Source organism: Hypanus sabinus, chromosome 14 (genome assembly GCF_030144855.1).
Source record: "Hypanus sabinus isolate sHypSab1 chromosome 14, sHypSab1.hap1, whole genome shotgun sequence".
In the NCBI taxonomy this organism is placed as follows: Eukaryota; Metazoa; Chordata; class Chondrichthyes; order Myliobatiformes; family Dasyatidae; genus Hypanus; species Hypanus sabinus.
Window position 1 is genome coordinate 52,856,819 of NC_082719.1, and position 15,662 is coordinate 52,872,480.

Genomic DNA, 15,662 nt, shown 5'->3' on the forward strand with positions numbered 1-15,662 from the left:
CTGCAGATGGCACAAAAGTTGGTGGGTGTTGCAGATAGTGTAAAAAGTAGTTGTAGGTTACCATGGGACATTGATAGGATACTGAGTTGGGTTGAGAGGTGACAAATGGATTTCAATATAGAGAAGTGTGAAGTGATATAATTTGGAGGGTCAAACTTGAAGGCAGGGTACAAGGTTAATGGCAAGACTGTTAGCAGTGTCCTCAAAGTTGCCACATAAGTTGATAAGGTGGTTAAGAAGGCGTGTGGTGTATTGGCCTTCATTAGTCAGGGGATTGAGTTCAAGTGCAATATAGTAATATTGCAGCTCTATTAAACCACATGTGGTGTTATTGGGTTTAGTTCTGGTCACCTTATTATAGGAAACATGGAAGCTTTAGAGAAGGTGCTAAGGAGATTTACCAGGATGCTGCCTGGATTAGAGAGCATTTCTTACAGGAAGGTTGAGTGAACTAGGGTTTTTCTTTTTTGGAGCAAAGGAGGATCTATGGAATTCATTGCCACAGGTGCCTGTGAAGACCAAGTCATTAGGTGTATTTAAGGCAGAGAGGTTGGTGGATTCGTGATTAGTCAGGGCATGAAAATTTGCAGGGAGAAGGCTGAAGAATGAGGTTGAGAGGGAAATGGATCATTATGAAATGGTGGAACACTCAGTGGGCCAATGGCATAATTCTGCTCCTATTTCTTATGGAGGATGAATGGTGTCTTGATAGAGGAGTATAAGATGATAAGAGGCGTATATTTGGTGGACAGTCAGCACCTTTTTCTCAGACCAGAATGGTTAATGTGAGAGGACATAATTTTAAGGTGATTGGAGTAAAGTGTGGGGTGGGGGGGGGGGATCGTCAGCGGTAGTTTCCATTTTAAACACAAGAGTGGTGGGTGCAAGAAATGCACTGCCATAGAAGGTGGAAACAGATAATACAGTAGGGATATTTAAAGAGACAGATTTGCACTTGAAAGAAAGGAAAATGGAGGGCTATACACAAGGGAAGTGTTAGATCGATCTTGGAGTAGATTAAAAGATCTGGACACCATTGTGGGCTAAATGTCCTGTACAGTGTTGTTTTCTTTTGATATCTTATTAGAATAGTTAATCATTCCATACTGTTGAAACAAGCATTCTATATTTGGGGGTGTATGTGTATGCCTTTTCTAATACCTGATGGCACATTTGCTGCAGTATATATCCTTGTGAAGAAAACCTGGTGTTATCTTCCATCTTTTCAATAATTTTTTGAAGAAATGGAGAAAAAATAGATAGGTTAAACTGAATATCCAGAGCTAAAATTATGGAACATTCAGTTCAATAAGTAACTCATCCTCAAATCTATCATTTGGAGCCTATACAAAAGTCAATCTCACTTTTTCGGTTCTTAAACCTGTAACAATTGGTAGACATAAGTGTAGGTTGGTGCCCATTCTTTTTCTCATCAGAGATTAAAAGCCTTTTGAACCTCATACTGTCCATTCACTTAAAGTTTCAAACCTGAAAGCTGCTCTGATCCCTATTACTGAAAAACAGTGAGCTTCTCTTGTTGACTAATTCTCATCTCTGGTTTTACTTGCTGTGAAAGCATATTGAATGTACTCCTAAATGTTAAAAATTAAATCTAAAAGCTTTTGCATTATTAATAATTAAATACTAACAATTTCAAACAAACACAGACACACGAGACTTCTGGAATCAGGAGCAACAATGCTGAAGGAACTCAGCAGAACAGGTATTTAAGGAAGGAAATTAATGGGCACAAGGCACTTCAGCTGGACTGGAAAGACAAGGGAAATGGCCAGAATATAAAGATGGAAGAGATGAATCAATGTGGTTGCTTGGGTGGGGGGGGGGGGGGGGGGTGGAGTTGATAGGTGAAAATGATAAAGGGCTAAAGATGATGTCTGATAAGAGGAAAGTGTGTTCAACATTTAGATGTGTTCAATTAACCATTAAATTAAACTTGATAGACCAAAAGGTAAGTCTGCATGGATTAAGGATACATATACATTTGGCAGACATCGGTAAAGATGCAGGGTTTCAAACCTTAACATCAACAATGCCTTTCCTCCTAAAGAGAGTGCTTGACCTGTTGAGTGCTTTACTTGTCCAGCTGATTGTTGGACTGTTAGCACCATGGCTGACCTTGATGTACTTCAGAATACAGGGTAATATTTTGAAATGTGCAGATTAACATGGAAGAAAATAGTAACAGGAATATAATGTACATTTTTCTGTTACATTTTCGTACAAAGAATGGTAAACACCAGAAAATACTAGTTTTAAAGAGACAATAACACTAACATCAGGGTACTGAATGCACATCTCTGAAAGTAGCTGAAAAAATTTAACAGCTCTTAAAGCACAAATGATTATGTTTTACAGAACTATAGCATACTAAAGGCTAGGATGTTAATTTATACCCATATTTGGTTATTTAATTTCAGTAAATAGTTTTTTTTTCATAGATGAAGATCAATACAAAGAGGTAATAGCTTTAAAGTGACTGAAAAATACTGAAATGATATAAGGAAATTCACACAGTGAATGCATGTTATAATCCACAATCTACACCTACTTGTTCACTTCCATTAAGGGCCCCAAACAGTCCTTCCTGGTGAGGCAACACTTCACCTGCAAAACTGTTGGGGATTGCCCATTGTATCTGATCCGGTGCCCCCAAAGTTGCTTCTGCCACATTGGTAAGACCCATTGTAAATTGGCAGATCTCTTTGTCAAGCATCTCCACTCCATCCACCAAAAGTGGAATTTCCCGGTGGCAATCATTTTCCTATTCCCGCTCCTGTTCCAACATGTTGGTCTATGGGCTCCTCTTTTCCCACAAGGAATTTCTCCTTCCAATATTTTTTTTTCTCCTCCCCCTTCCTTCACTCTAGCCTCTTCTCATCTAGTGCCTCCACATCTCCCTGGTGCCTCTACTTCCCTTTCTCCCATAATCCACTCTTCTATCAGGTTCCTTCCTTTCCAGCTGTTTATCTTTCCCAACCACCTTGCTTCACCTATCATCATCTAATCATCCTCCTTGCCCTCCTGTCACCTTTTTATTCTAGCTTCTTCCCCCTTCCTTTCAAGTCCTGAAAAAGGGTCTCAGCCCAAAATGATTTGTTTATTCATCTCCATGGATGCTGCCTGTCCTGCCCTGCTAGTTCCTCCAGCATTTTGTGTGTGTGTTGCTTTTGATTTCCAACATCTTCAGAATTTCTTGCATCAATTAAGACGATAGATACAAATTGAATAATAGCCTTAAAACAATTTTAAAAATGTAGGGCTATGGACAGTGCAGTGGGATTTACAACGTCACCCTTTAGAAATGCTGATGCCGATCGATCCAATAGGCTAAATAGCTTCCAATTGTACTTTGCCGTCCTATGACAAACAAACTGTTTTACTAGGCACAGCTTAATGTTAAAGGACTATTTACAGCACATTGCTTTGGCAGTTTAGTCCAGCAGAATTGAGAAAATGTATTTTTATCTGATGTTCGGTTAAGCACGATCCCTGAAATAGTAATTAACACTAGTCCATTCTCTACACCTGTCCACAAGACTTCTGCAGCAAACCACAATACTTACATTCCTGCACTGGACGTGGTGAAGACAAAATCAATCCCAACTGAACAAATATTTAAACTGTAAATGTTCCATGTGTTGTTTAAACATTCTTTACAACTGTCATAAAGTACAAAATAAGCGACAATAGGTTTGGACAAGATGTGAAATACCAAGGAGCAGAGCCAGGCATTCAAAATATTTGATACAGTACTTCTTGTGAGTTATACGATGCTTGTTTACAAGCAAGCCTGCAGCTGTCAACTCCAGCCTGACTACTACAAAGCTGTTTGAATCTGAGAGATTTAAAGTGTTAGGAAAAATCCTTCTGGTATCTGCTCTGTCAACAGATAATAAGACATTGAAATGCAGCCTTTTCTAACGGTAGCAGTCCTGATATGGAAGACATTCACAGCGGCTTGAAAGAATGAATGAATTGGGCATTATTGTAACTTACACACTTCTTTGATAATTTGAATATTGTGGTGTCTTACATTCACGGGAGAATAAAGCTGACAGGCATAGCTACAATATGCTTGAGAGTAACAACATCCTCCAACGGAATCCAGAACAAGGACGCAAAACTTAAATTGCAGCAAGGCTAGTTAGGAATGGTGAAAAACATAAAGGGCAATGGAAATATAAAACACCAAAGGCAATGAATAAACTTCAGAGAACATGGTTTGTGGGCAAGGATATAAATAGCAAATGATTATCTAGTTAAAGATATGTTTAAGTTAATTATTAGACTTGTATGCATACATCAAGAACTACTTTTCTTGATAGAGTTGGGCTATTCAAAGGAGATTCTCGGACACAGTTATCAATCCCAGGGTTAGTTGAAATCTGAAATTCTATCCCAAAGTGTTCTTCCAAATGAAAAATTCAAAACTAAATTGATAATTTTAGTTTTATACAATTGCAACATGACTTTGAAACTTCTATGCTCAATGCCCCAATGGATGAATTATGTCTCTTCTTTACCATCTTGAGTTACCACTTTCAGGGAGCAATGGGCTTGCACCCTAATATCCTTCTATACATCAATGTCCCCTAAATCTCATAACCAATGGATCAGATAAAAATTCTACAGTTCTACCAAACCTAATCATGAATGCTGGTCAACAATTAAATGGTAACAGGAGGCTGCTCCAGAACATCCCTTGCTCACTGATGACAAGACCTAGTATGCAAGTGCTAAACACAGGGCTAAAGCACTGACACCAGCATCTGACAAAATGCCAAGCAGGTGGTCCATCTGAACTTCATCCAGTATTCCATTTATTACCGAAGCTGGTGTTGAGGCAATTCGATTCACTCCTGAGTAATATCACAAAACAATTCAAAGCGCCAGATACACAGGTCCTCTCCAACATATGAACAGCAAACTTACATATACCCCCTCAATACGAGCAAGCATTTGGGATGCTGGAGGGATGGATTTACTGACTGCTGGCATCTTCCACAGTTCCAAATAAAAATTTCTGGTAATGATCAATTCACAGTAACTGAACCCTACCATAACCAGGGTAGAAACTGTACTGCAAAAGCCTATAGAACCAGAAAACATCTCATTTAAAATACTGAAGAGCTAGATGCTGCACCGGTCAAGCTGTTCTAGTTCAGGTACAGCGCTGGCAACCTATCTAACATTGTGGAATATTTATGTTTATAAAGCTCAGGACAAGTGCAATAGATCTATTCATCATTAGCAAAGTGATGAAATGTGTCACCAGCAGTACTTTCAAATGGTCACTTACACACCAGTCACCTGGTCATCAACACACAAGTGTTGAATTTGATCTGATTAACCTCATATGATCACAGACTGGGTCCAGAGCTGAGAGTATTCATCCCTGATGTTAAAATAGCATTGGATCAAGCGTGGCACCATGGAGCTCTGCTACAACTGAAGTCAATGATAAAGGTAAATGAATGAACTGGCAGCAGAAGTGGTAGATGTGGGTTTGATTTAAACATTGAAGAGAAATTTGAATAGGTACATGGATGAGAGTGGCTTGGAGGGCTATGCTTATATGCTGGTCAATTAGACTAGCAGTTGGGCATAGACTGGAAGGGCCTTCTTCTGTGCAGTGGTGCTCGATGACTCTATACACTTATGGTTGTGCCCTGCACAGGAGAAGTTGATTGTGGTTGTTGGAGATTAGTTATGCTGACGACATTGAAGTGTTAACCCAGTTCTTGACCCAACCAACTTCTGCTGATTCACCAATGACTACTTTAGTGTCCCAAGGTCAGATGATCAATGGTGTGTGCAGCCCTTCAGAAACTGACGCAGCCTGTGCTTGCATGCAGAAAAACCTAGGAAACAGGTACAGGCTGATAAATAACAAGTGCCACCAGATAAACAAGCTACTAAGTAAAGATCATCTCCAACAAAACAGCCTTTAGCATTCAATGGCATTTCTTTTACCAAATTCCCTGTCAAAAATATCCTGAGGGTCACAATTAACCAGTAGGTCAACCTGCATGATTTCCAACCATTACTGACCCATACAGAAGGATGGGTGTTACACTCAAAAGACAAAACGTCATTTCCCAAATTTCTCCTCCTTCACCAAAATACCCTTTGACAATAAAAGTTCATGGTGAGAACCAAGATGACGTAGATTGCTTTTGGCATTTTCGGACCCACCTCTCACTAAAGCAAAGATAAATAAGGGCTTTTGAAGATACGACACAAAAATTGGTTTACCATGGATCCATGCCATCCAATATGTGCCTGAGGCCTGGATTATATACAGCAGGCATTTCATGTTATTGGAAAGATACCTCCAAAGCTATATCCACAAAGAACCCAAAATTCATGGGTATAATAAATGATCAAATGTCAACGGGTACCAGCATCCATAATCAATCAAAGCATGCAAGAAACACTCCATGGGCCAAACAGCATCTGTGGAGGGGTAAGAATGGTCAATTTTTTGAGTGAAGCCCCTGCATCAACACTTGTTGCACTTTAGATATTGAAGTTCTGAATGATGGTGACGAGAGTTTGTCGGTCATACTGACAATATTCAGCAAGTTTATTAAAGTAGCTGAAAAGAGTGCAAAGCTCTTGGCTGGCGATTCCAGGGATGTCTGTGTGCTGGAAAAGATATTATTCATAATAACAAAGACTTTGATTTCCAAAAAGAGTGGTGTTGGCACTGTTATTCTTCTACACTGGGACTTCAGTGTCATTTTAATGCCTTATGATACCAATTCACATTTCGACATATGAGTTGCTTTATTGTGACAGTTAACATAACCAAGACTTGAATTCAGATGTTTTCCCATTTTTGTAGGTTTTATAAAGTGGGCACTTTTTATTTTGCTTAAAGTTTCTCAAAATGTTCACCTGTTTTCTACTGTTAGCTGTTTGCATTTGTTTCAACCATTTTTCTCTGTAACTATAAAATGACCTTATGAAATATATTCAATGCTTTTCTCAGGATATAACTGACACCGACAAGGTAGCCCTCACTGGCCATCACAAATTGACTTTGGTTGATTGAGGACTAGAAGTGAGCTAGATACGAAAAGCTCCAATCTCTGAGTGATGGATGATATTGACTACAAAATGTCTCATTTCTAGTTATAACATATATCAGCTGCGTTTTTCTACTAGCATTAATCTTGTCAGATTTATTTTAGTTTCAAGAGCCACGCTGATAGTTCGAATCGGTTGCTATTAATACCTTCTTTATTAATTAATAGCTGCAAGAAGAAAGAATTGATTGTTCAATTGTCATGGGTTTCAGATAATCTGCATATAGCTAGACATCTCATAATCTAATTAAAATGTCAGCATCACATTTGAGTATTCTTGAGATAAAAAAATCGTGACATCAGAAGCTGTGAAAAATATGGACACTATAATACATGTTATAGGTTAATAATGCCCAGGGAATATCGTGTATTTGAAACAAAATGAAGTTATTTCAGTGAATCATTTCAACTGCTTATTTTGTAGGCTTGATTGTAAATTATATTGTTCTCCCTTTGACAGTAACAGCTTCAATGAAGATTTGTGTGCATGATCACATCATGACACCTTTAAGGTACATCTTTGAGCACCTTAAAGTACCATTTATATCACAGCTTTAATCTTGCTGCAGATGGCTTCCTCACCTGATTCCATGGCTGACCGGTACAGTACTATACAAAGCAGATAATCTGACACTGATTGGATCAAAACCCTTTTGGATGTTACATCAGGTGAATATAGTCCTCAGGTTGTAAATTTCTGAGCAAGGGCCTTAGCCTGTCCAACCTCTAAAGACTGTGCATACATATACTGACACAAACGTGTAGAGCTCTCTTCCAAATTTTAAAGGCTAATCTCGCAGCTGCAAATGGATACTGATATTTAACCACTTCTTTGAGATACTCAAAAATGATCACTCACCTCAAAAGAGAAGGTGGAGAAATATTTTAGTCACTGGACTTACATAGTTTCCATTTTGAATATACCCTACTCATGCAGAAGATGTAAACTAAGGTATACAAATACAAGAGACACGAAATAATCACTCACATTCTTTGTTTTTTTTAAACTCTTGATACCACATTTTAGTATACAGTACGCACATACAGTTCATTTCAACTTGGATTCACATCCACATGAACCATCAAAGGTCTTATATTATCTCATGAGCTTTATAGCTACTGCAAAATATGTTATGCATCCTTGTTGGAATAACTTACTTTTTACTTTTTTAATTATATATTTTGCAAATCAAACATTTAAAAGATTGCTGAGGTGGTTTAACTTTCTGCAACATTATGGAAAGTCAGTTAAAATAAAAGTGGTGAAATTTACAGCTATTTCAATGTATAATTCTCTTTTTTTTTAGAAAGGAATGAGTGAAAGACCTTTATCAAAGGTTAGTGGACCAGGCATGATTAGGTGCCCTACCTGTTCCAAGATAGGGTTAAAGGAGTCAGCACTGAGTCTGCAATAATAGGGATAATTCTGGGAATTATAGACCAGTGCATATTATATCAGTGGTGGGCAAACTATTGGAGAGGATTCTTAGACACAGGATTTATGAGCATTTGGAGAATCATAGTTTTATTAAGGATAGTCAGCATGACTTTGAGGAGCAACACACACAAAATGCTGGTGGAACACAGCAGGCCAGGCAGCATCTATAGGGAGAAACCTGATGAAGGGTCTCGGCCCGAAACGTCGACAGCACTTCTCCCTATAGATGCTGCCTGGCCTGCTGTGTTCCACCAGCATTTTGTGTGTGTTGATGTTTGAATTTCCAGCATCTGCAGATTTCCTCGTTATGACTTTATGAAGGGCTGGTTGTGCCTTAAGAGCATAATTGATTTTTTTGATGAAGTGACAAAACAAGCTGATGAAGGTAGGGTTGTGCATGTGGTGTATATGACGTTTAGTTTGACGTTTGACAGTTCCCTATGCTAGGCACATCCAGAAGGTCGTGAAGCTTGGGATCCATAGAAAATTAGCTGTGGATTCAGAATTGACCCCACAGTGGCAGAAGGTAATAGTAGATGGAAAGTTTACGTCCTGGAGATTGGTGACCAGTGGTGTTCCCCAGGGACCTGCTTGGGACTCCCCCCTCTTTTGGATTTTTATAAATGACCTAGATGAGGAGGTTGTGGGGAGAGATATTAGTAAATTTGCAGGTGACACAAAAATTGAAGGCTGCCTGGTTTAGACAGCATGTCTTATGAGGGAAGGTTGAGCAAGCTGGGGGCTTTTGTCTTTGGAATCAAGGAGGATGAGAGGCAATTTGATAGAGGTATATAGGACTGTGAGAGACAGAGAGAGTGAACGAGGAGCACTTTTATCCCAAGGCAGCAATGACCAATACCAAATGACATCTGTTTAAGATACAAACATATTTTTTGAACCAGAGTAATTGATGCACCATCAATAACTCGGAGACATGAGGCGAGAAGCAGCAAGTGACCACCACACTGCATCCTGGAGACTGAGACCGGGGCTGTGCCTCCAATCGCCTTTATGGTCCATGGGAGGAGCCACAGGAGCTGTCAGCGGTGGTGGGGGGGGGGGGGGGGGGTGGCATGTCCAGACAGGTATATGTAGTTCACCATAGTAATATATTCTCAACTGTTCATTTCTTTAATGAAAACCCAATTTATTATCAATCTAAGGTAATAATCTCAGATTGCTGAAGTTATTACATAAGAGATAAAATGCAAAATCATTACAGGCAATTCCTGTGTATTTCAAATTAACCTTTTTAGGTTTGACCTCTTAATGAAAAGTTTTAATTCGCAGACAAAACTGAATAGATTGAGTAAATATTTACTTACCGAGGTAATACCAACCACATATTCCATAATGGTGACCATTCCTCTTCAGGCATGTTATTTTGAATGGAGTTAGGAGAAATTTGGCCATCAGTATTGTCTTTTTCTGCTACCCTCAACTCCAAAGCTTTGAAAGTAACTGAAGAGGAGGTAGCACTGTGCTTTATAATGGACACTGCTTCACTTTGTGTCATACCAATCAGTTCAGTGCCATTTACGTTCAATAGAATGTCACCTAAGAAAATACAAGATGTATAAGTTCATTTTGTAATTTAAAAGGGACTCCACTTCATTAAATACATTAACCTAAAATCTATTTTCATTCTACTTTCCTTTGCCTGTTTACTGATGTTTGGTTAATGTTTATAAATTTATAAGTACTATTGGAACACCTACCTTTTTAATGACCTCAATACTAAGATAACAGGTAGCGTAACAGTTTATGATCAGGGTTCATATTCCTGCTGCTGTCTGTGAGGAGTTTGTATATTCTCCCGATGACCGTGCAGGTTTCCTCCAGCAGCTCTGGATTTGTCCCACATTCCAGAGGTGTACAGTTAGGTAGGCTTAGTAAGGTGTGGGCATGCTATGTTGGTGCCAGAAACATGGCAACATTTGTGGGCTGCCCAGCACATTCTCAGACTGTCATGGTCACCAACACAACAACACGTTATTCTTCTATATACATATGACAAATAAAGCTAATCTCTTTATCCAAGTACTGTATTTCTTGATTTAATGTTGCTTTTATCAAACAGCAGTCAATATAACTGTGGATGCATTCCAAAGTTGATCAGAAGACTGCAAGTAAGTTGACAGAGTTTAATAAGGTAAAATATTATTAGATGTTAGTCCAAATAAATGAAAGGGAAAACTCAGCCAATGCAGAAACCATTACTTTGAAATACAGTGTGTTCTGTTTAATAGGGCCATCGGTTAATTGGGGCAGCCACTTATTTGAGACAACTCTTAAAGAATAAAATCAAATTGTGAAAATGGCTGGGATTCCCTTTGTTTGTTTGGGACAATATGCTGATTCACTGGGACAGGAGACTAGTGACTGTTAGACACAATTCCATGCTTAGAGCAAACATTTTTCAAATAACATCAGTAGCATGTGGTTTTGTTCAAAAAGCAATGATCTTTGTCACCGATAGTTGATGAGAAATAAGCAGTAAGACAACTCAGAACTATTTTGGTCACTGCAGTTTGAAGCATTCAAGCTCAGAAGTGGCAGAAACGGCCAGAAGAGAAGATGAAACGATTTCACTACTTCAACAAATTAGGAGCTGTGAATAATTTGAAGGTATCAAGTATCATCTTGAATGTTACCTTTGCTCTTCACCAGAGACTCGGCTCTCACCTGTCTCTCCAAGTTGCCTGGTACTCCACTTTGACGGGCTAAACAAAGCGAGGGTAGCTAGCAGGAATCATATCTCGGTGAGATAGGAATATGCCTGTCCTAACATGCAACGTCAGATCTTGTGGATTGGGCAGAAGAGATCTGCAGTGAGATCAAATGGCCAGGATGGCAGTTCTGCAACAGTCCATGGACAGTGACAGGCACGACAAGGCCCAGAAGCAGTCATGGTCATCCATTGCAGCCAGGGAAGACTCGTCCCACTGGACCCAGACATCCGAGCTTGAGAGAGTGAAACTGCACCAGTGCAATGTGTTTTCTACTTTCAAAACTTTTCCACAGCGGTTTCTGTCATCATTGGATGTGACAGACAACCATCAGTAGTATTACAGTGTTCTAAGTTGTTCTGTATTTCATTTAATTTTTTTACTCAGTTAAATGGTAGTTTATACATTTTCAACTATTTCCATAAAACTTTGGCTAATTGGGCTAAAATGGGCCTAAGCCGTTCAAGTGGGCCAAAATGCACCGGTCCCAATTTGCTGCAATTAACTGGAATCCATTGTACGTTATTTACAGGGCAGCTTGTTAAAATTCATAATAAACAGGCTGGATTTTTAAGACAGAGACTTGGCAAGGGATCTGAAGTGAGGCACAGCCTTTGTAACAACTTGTGAATTCTGAATAATTTTGAAATTCTGATTAAAGCTTCCTTAAGGGATGGATTTATAAAAGTTATTCATCAAAACCCGAATCTCCCACTCCCAAGGTAGGGTTTAAGACAAGGTAATGCTAATGTCAAAGTGATGGACATCAGTAACACAATTTCCATTGATGGAAGGTTCTGCAGGGTTTTTTAACCTATCGTTCTTACAATATATTAATTATTCAAGACCATAATTAAAGAGATGAATCTGCTATAAATGTAAAAGAAAAACATTATTTTATTTAAACATTATCTAGAAGCATATATTTAGTTATAGTTATGGGATTGGCTCTGGCAGACAGGGTGAAAGAGAATCACAATAGAGCAAAGACAAAACTGGTCCTCTTGAAGTGTGATTATCTATGCATGGAATTGAAAGATGAGGGTGATCTTAAATGTTAATTTTGCATCCACATTTACTCGAGAGAACTGAGGCAAAAGAATAGTGAAGTTGTATAAGATGTTACTGGAGTGAAATTTGTTAGCTTCTAGCAGGAAAGATATAAATAATCTTGAAAGAGTGCAAAGAAAATTTACAAGTATATTACCAGGACTTGAGAACCCGGGTTATAGGGAAAGGGTGAATACGTTTATTAACTGGAGCACAGCAGAATGAGAGGATATCTTATAGAGGTATATAAAATTATGTAGGATATAGATAGGCTTTTCTCCTCTGATTGGGTGAGGCCAGAACTAGAGGTCATAGATTTAGGGTGAAAGCTGAAATATTTAAGGGGAATCTGAGGGGAAACTTTTTCACTCAAAGAGTGGTGTACATGTGGAACGAGCTGCCAGTGGAAGTGACAGATGTGGTTCAATTGTAACATATAAAGAAATTTGGATAGGTACATGGATGAGAGAGGTGTAAATGGCTGTATTCCGGCTGCACATAAGTGGGACTAGGCAGGCTGGCACAGTTTAGATGGGCCCAAGGGAAAGCTGGAAACATGCAAAAAGCTCTCAGTTACCATTTTTTATCCTTCCATCATTCCCCAAGCAGCCATTGGGATGCACATTTGCAACGTAGATTGGGAGATCCCAGCCTTTGCTTAGTAGGCCTCCTGATATAGTCATTCCCAAGGACTCGTGCACTTCTTTGCTAACATTGATGATCTTTTCATGGCATGTGAAGGCATGAAGGAAGTTCTAGAAAAGACACAAATAATTTGTGAAACGCAATAACAAAATAAGACGTTGGTATAATAGCAAAATATGCCTCTTAACAAATGTAGGTTTTAATTGTACACACACATACAGTACCTATATATCTACACTCAGTGGCCACTTTATTATGTACACCTGTAAATCTGCACATTAATGCAAATACATAATCAGCCAATCATGTGGCAGCAACTCAATACATAAAAGCATGCAGACATGGTTAAGAGGTTCAGTTGCTGTTCAGGATAAAGATCATGTGGTGAACTATGTGCCTGTCTGGACACGCCCCCTGCTGACTGCTCCTGTGGCTCCTCCCACAGGCCCCTGTATAAAGGAGATCTGAGGCCTGACGCTCGGCCTCAGTCTCCAGGACATTGTATGATAGACACTCACTCCTGGTTCCTTCTTCCAGTCAATAAAAGCCGATATCTCGCCTTACGTCTCAGTGTGAGTTATTGATGGTGCATCAGATCAGAATTGGGAAAAAATGTGATCTCAGTGACTTTGACCCTGGAGTGATTGTTTATGCCCGAAAGGGTGGTTTGAGTGTCCCAGAACTACTGATCTCCTGGGATTTTCACATATAACAGTCTCTTGAGTTTACAGAGAATGGAGCAAAAAACAAAAAAAAAAATCTCGTTAATGGCTTCTATGGGTCAAAATGCTTTGTTAATGAAAGAGGTCTTCAACCTCTTACTGCTGCAGTCAGAGTTTCCCACGTGCTTCTAAAGGTCAATAATCATACTGGTGCCCAAGAAGAGCAGGTTGAGCTGTTTCAACAACTATCGCCCAGCTGCGCTCACATCTACTGTGACAAAGTGCTTTGAGAGGTTGGTCAGGGCCAGAGTCAACTCGTGCCTAAGAACCTGGACCACTGCAATTTACCAGTCGTCTAAATAGGTCTACAGCAGATACAGTCTGACTGGTTCTCTACTCAGCCTTGGATCACCTGGATAATAGCTATATCTATGTTAGGTTGCTATTTATTGATTACAGCTCAGCGTTCAACACTATCGTACCCTCAGTACTAATCAACAAGCTCCAAAATCTCGGCCTCTACCTCCCCCACACCCCCAACGCAACTAGATCCTTGACTTCCTTGGCCAGAGACCACAGTCAGTGCAGATCAGAAATAACTTCTCCTCCTCACTGATAAATAATACAGGCACACTTCATGGATGCATGCTTAGCCCACTGCTCTCCTGTCTCTACACCCATGACTGTGTGGCTAGGCACAGCTCAAATGCCATCTATAAATTTGTTGACAACAAAACTATTGGCAGAATTTCAGATGATGGTGAAGAGGTGTACAGGAGTGAGATAGATCAGCTTACACTCAACATCAGTAAGGCCAAGGAATTGATTGTGGACTTCAGGAAGGGGAAGTTCAGGGATCACACACCAGTCCTCATTGAGGGATCAGCAGTGGAAAGGGTGAGCAGTTTCACGTTTTGAGAGTGGCAAAATTTCTAAAACTCAAATCTAGGCCCAATACAATGATACAATTAGAAAGAAGCCATAGCAGCAGCCATATTCCATTAGGAGTTTGAGGAGGTTCTCTCAAATTTCTGCAGATGAAACTTGGAGAGCATTCTAACCAGTTGCATCACCATCTGGTATGGAGCGGCCACTGCACAGGATCAGAAACAAAAAATGCTGTAAGCTGCAACGTCAGCCTCCCCAGCAACGAGGACATGTTCAAAAGGTGATACCTCAAAGAGCCAGCATATATCATTAAGGGACCTGTCACCCAGGACTTGCCCTCTTCTCATTTCTACCATCAAGGAGGATATACGGGAGCTTGAAGACACACACTCAATGCTTTAGGAGCAGTTTCTTCCCCTCCACCACCACTTTCTGAATGGACAATGAACCCATGTGCGTTACCTCTCTTGGTCTCTTTTCACACTACTTACTTAATTTACTGTACACAGTATATATATTTCTTATTGAAATTTATGGTTTTTTTAATGGTGTATTGCACTATACTCCTTTTGTAAAACAAGAAATGCCAGTGATATTAAAGCTGCTACTGATTCTGATGTCTGGTTCAAGTTGACAGGAAGGTGACAGTAACTCAAACAGCCATGCATTACAACACTGGTGTGCAGAAGAGCATCTCTGAATGAACATGTTCAACCTTGAAGTGGATGGGCTACAGCAGCAAAAGACCAGACCAGTTTCCACTCCTGTATATATCTATTCTATAGCTATATAGCATGTGTATGTCTATATGTGCACACACAAATGTACTATATAGCTATGTTTACACACTCAATACAGTATATACATATACACACACACAGAATTTGTTTTTGTTTTGGCTTCTAGGGATGATTTTGGGGACAGGGAGGGGAATTAGGTGTCAGGTTAGGGTTTAGGTACAGTGATGTGGGCCATATGAGATCAAGCTAGAGTCTAGGCATCTACACCATGCTCAGTATTCAAAGGCCAGCAATGTGGACGTGACAAAGGGCATCTATGGTTGGATGGCAGGCCAGCAGTCCAGTGAGGATGAGAGTTAGTGGCCCCTCCAAGGTTAACAAGTCATACAGCATGGAAA

At 39.7% G+C, this 15,662-nt stretch overlaps 1 protein-coding gene across 4 annotated transcripts in view; it reads right to left on the reverse strand.

Annotated features, from left to right (window-relative positions):
• lnx1 (ligand of numb-protein X 1) overlaps positions 1 to 15,662 on the reverse strand; it is a 154,590-nt gene that overhangs the window by 6,401 nt on the left and 132,527 nt on the right. For all 4 annotated transcript variants that reach the window (XM_059989203.1, XM_059989202.1, XM_059989200.1 and 1 more), the window contains 2 exons: positions 12,907 to 13,084; positions 9,876 to 10,107 (listed from right to left, as the gene is read on the reverse strand). In XM_059989203.1, coding sequence (XP_059845186.1) covers positions 9,876 to 10,107; positions 12,907 to 13,084 — 410 coding nt within the window. The remainder of the gene's footprint in view (positions 1 to 9,875; positions 10,108 to 12,906; positions 13,085 to 15,662) is intronic.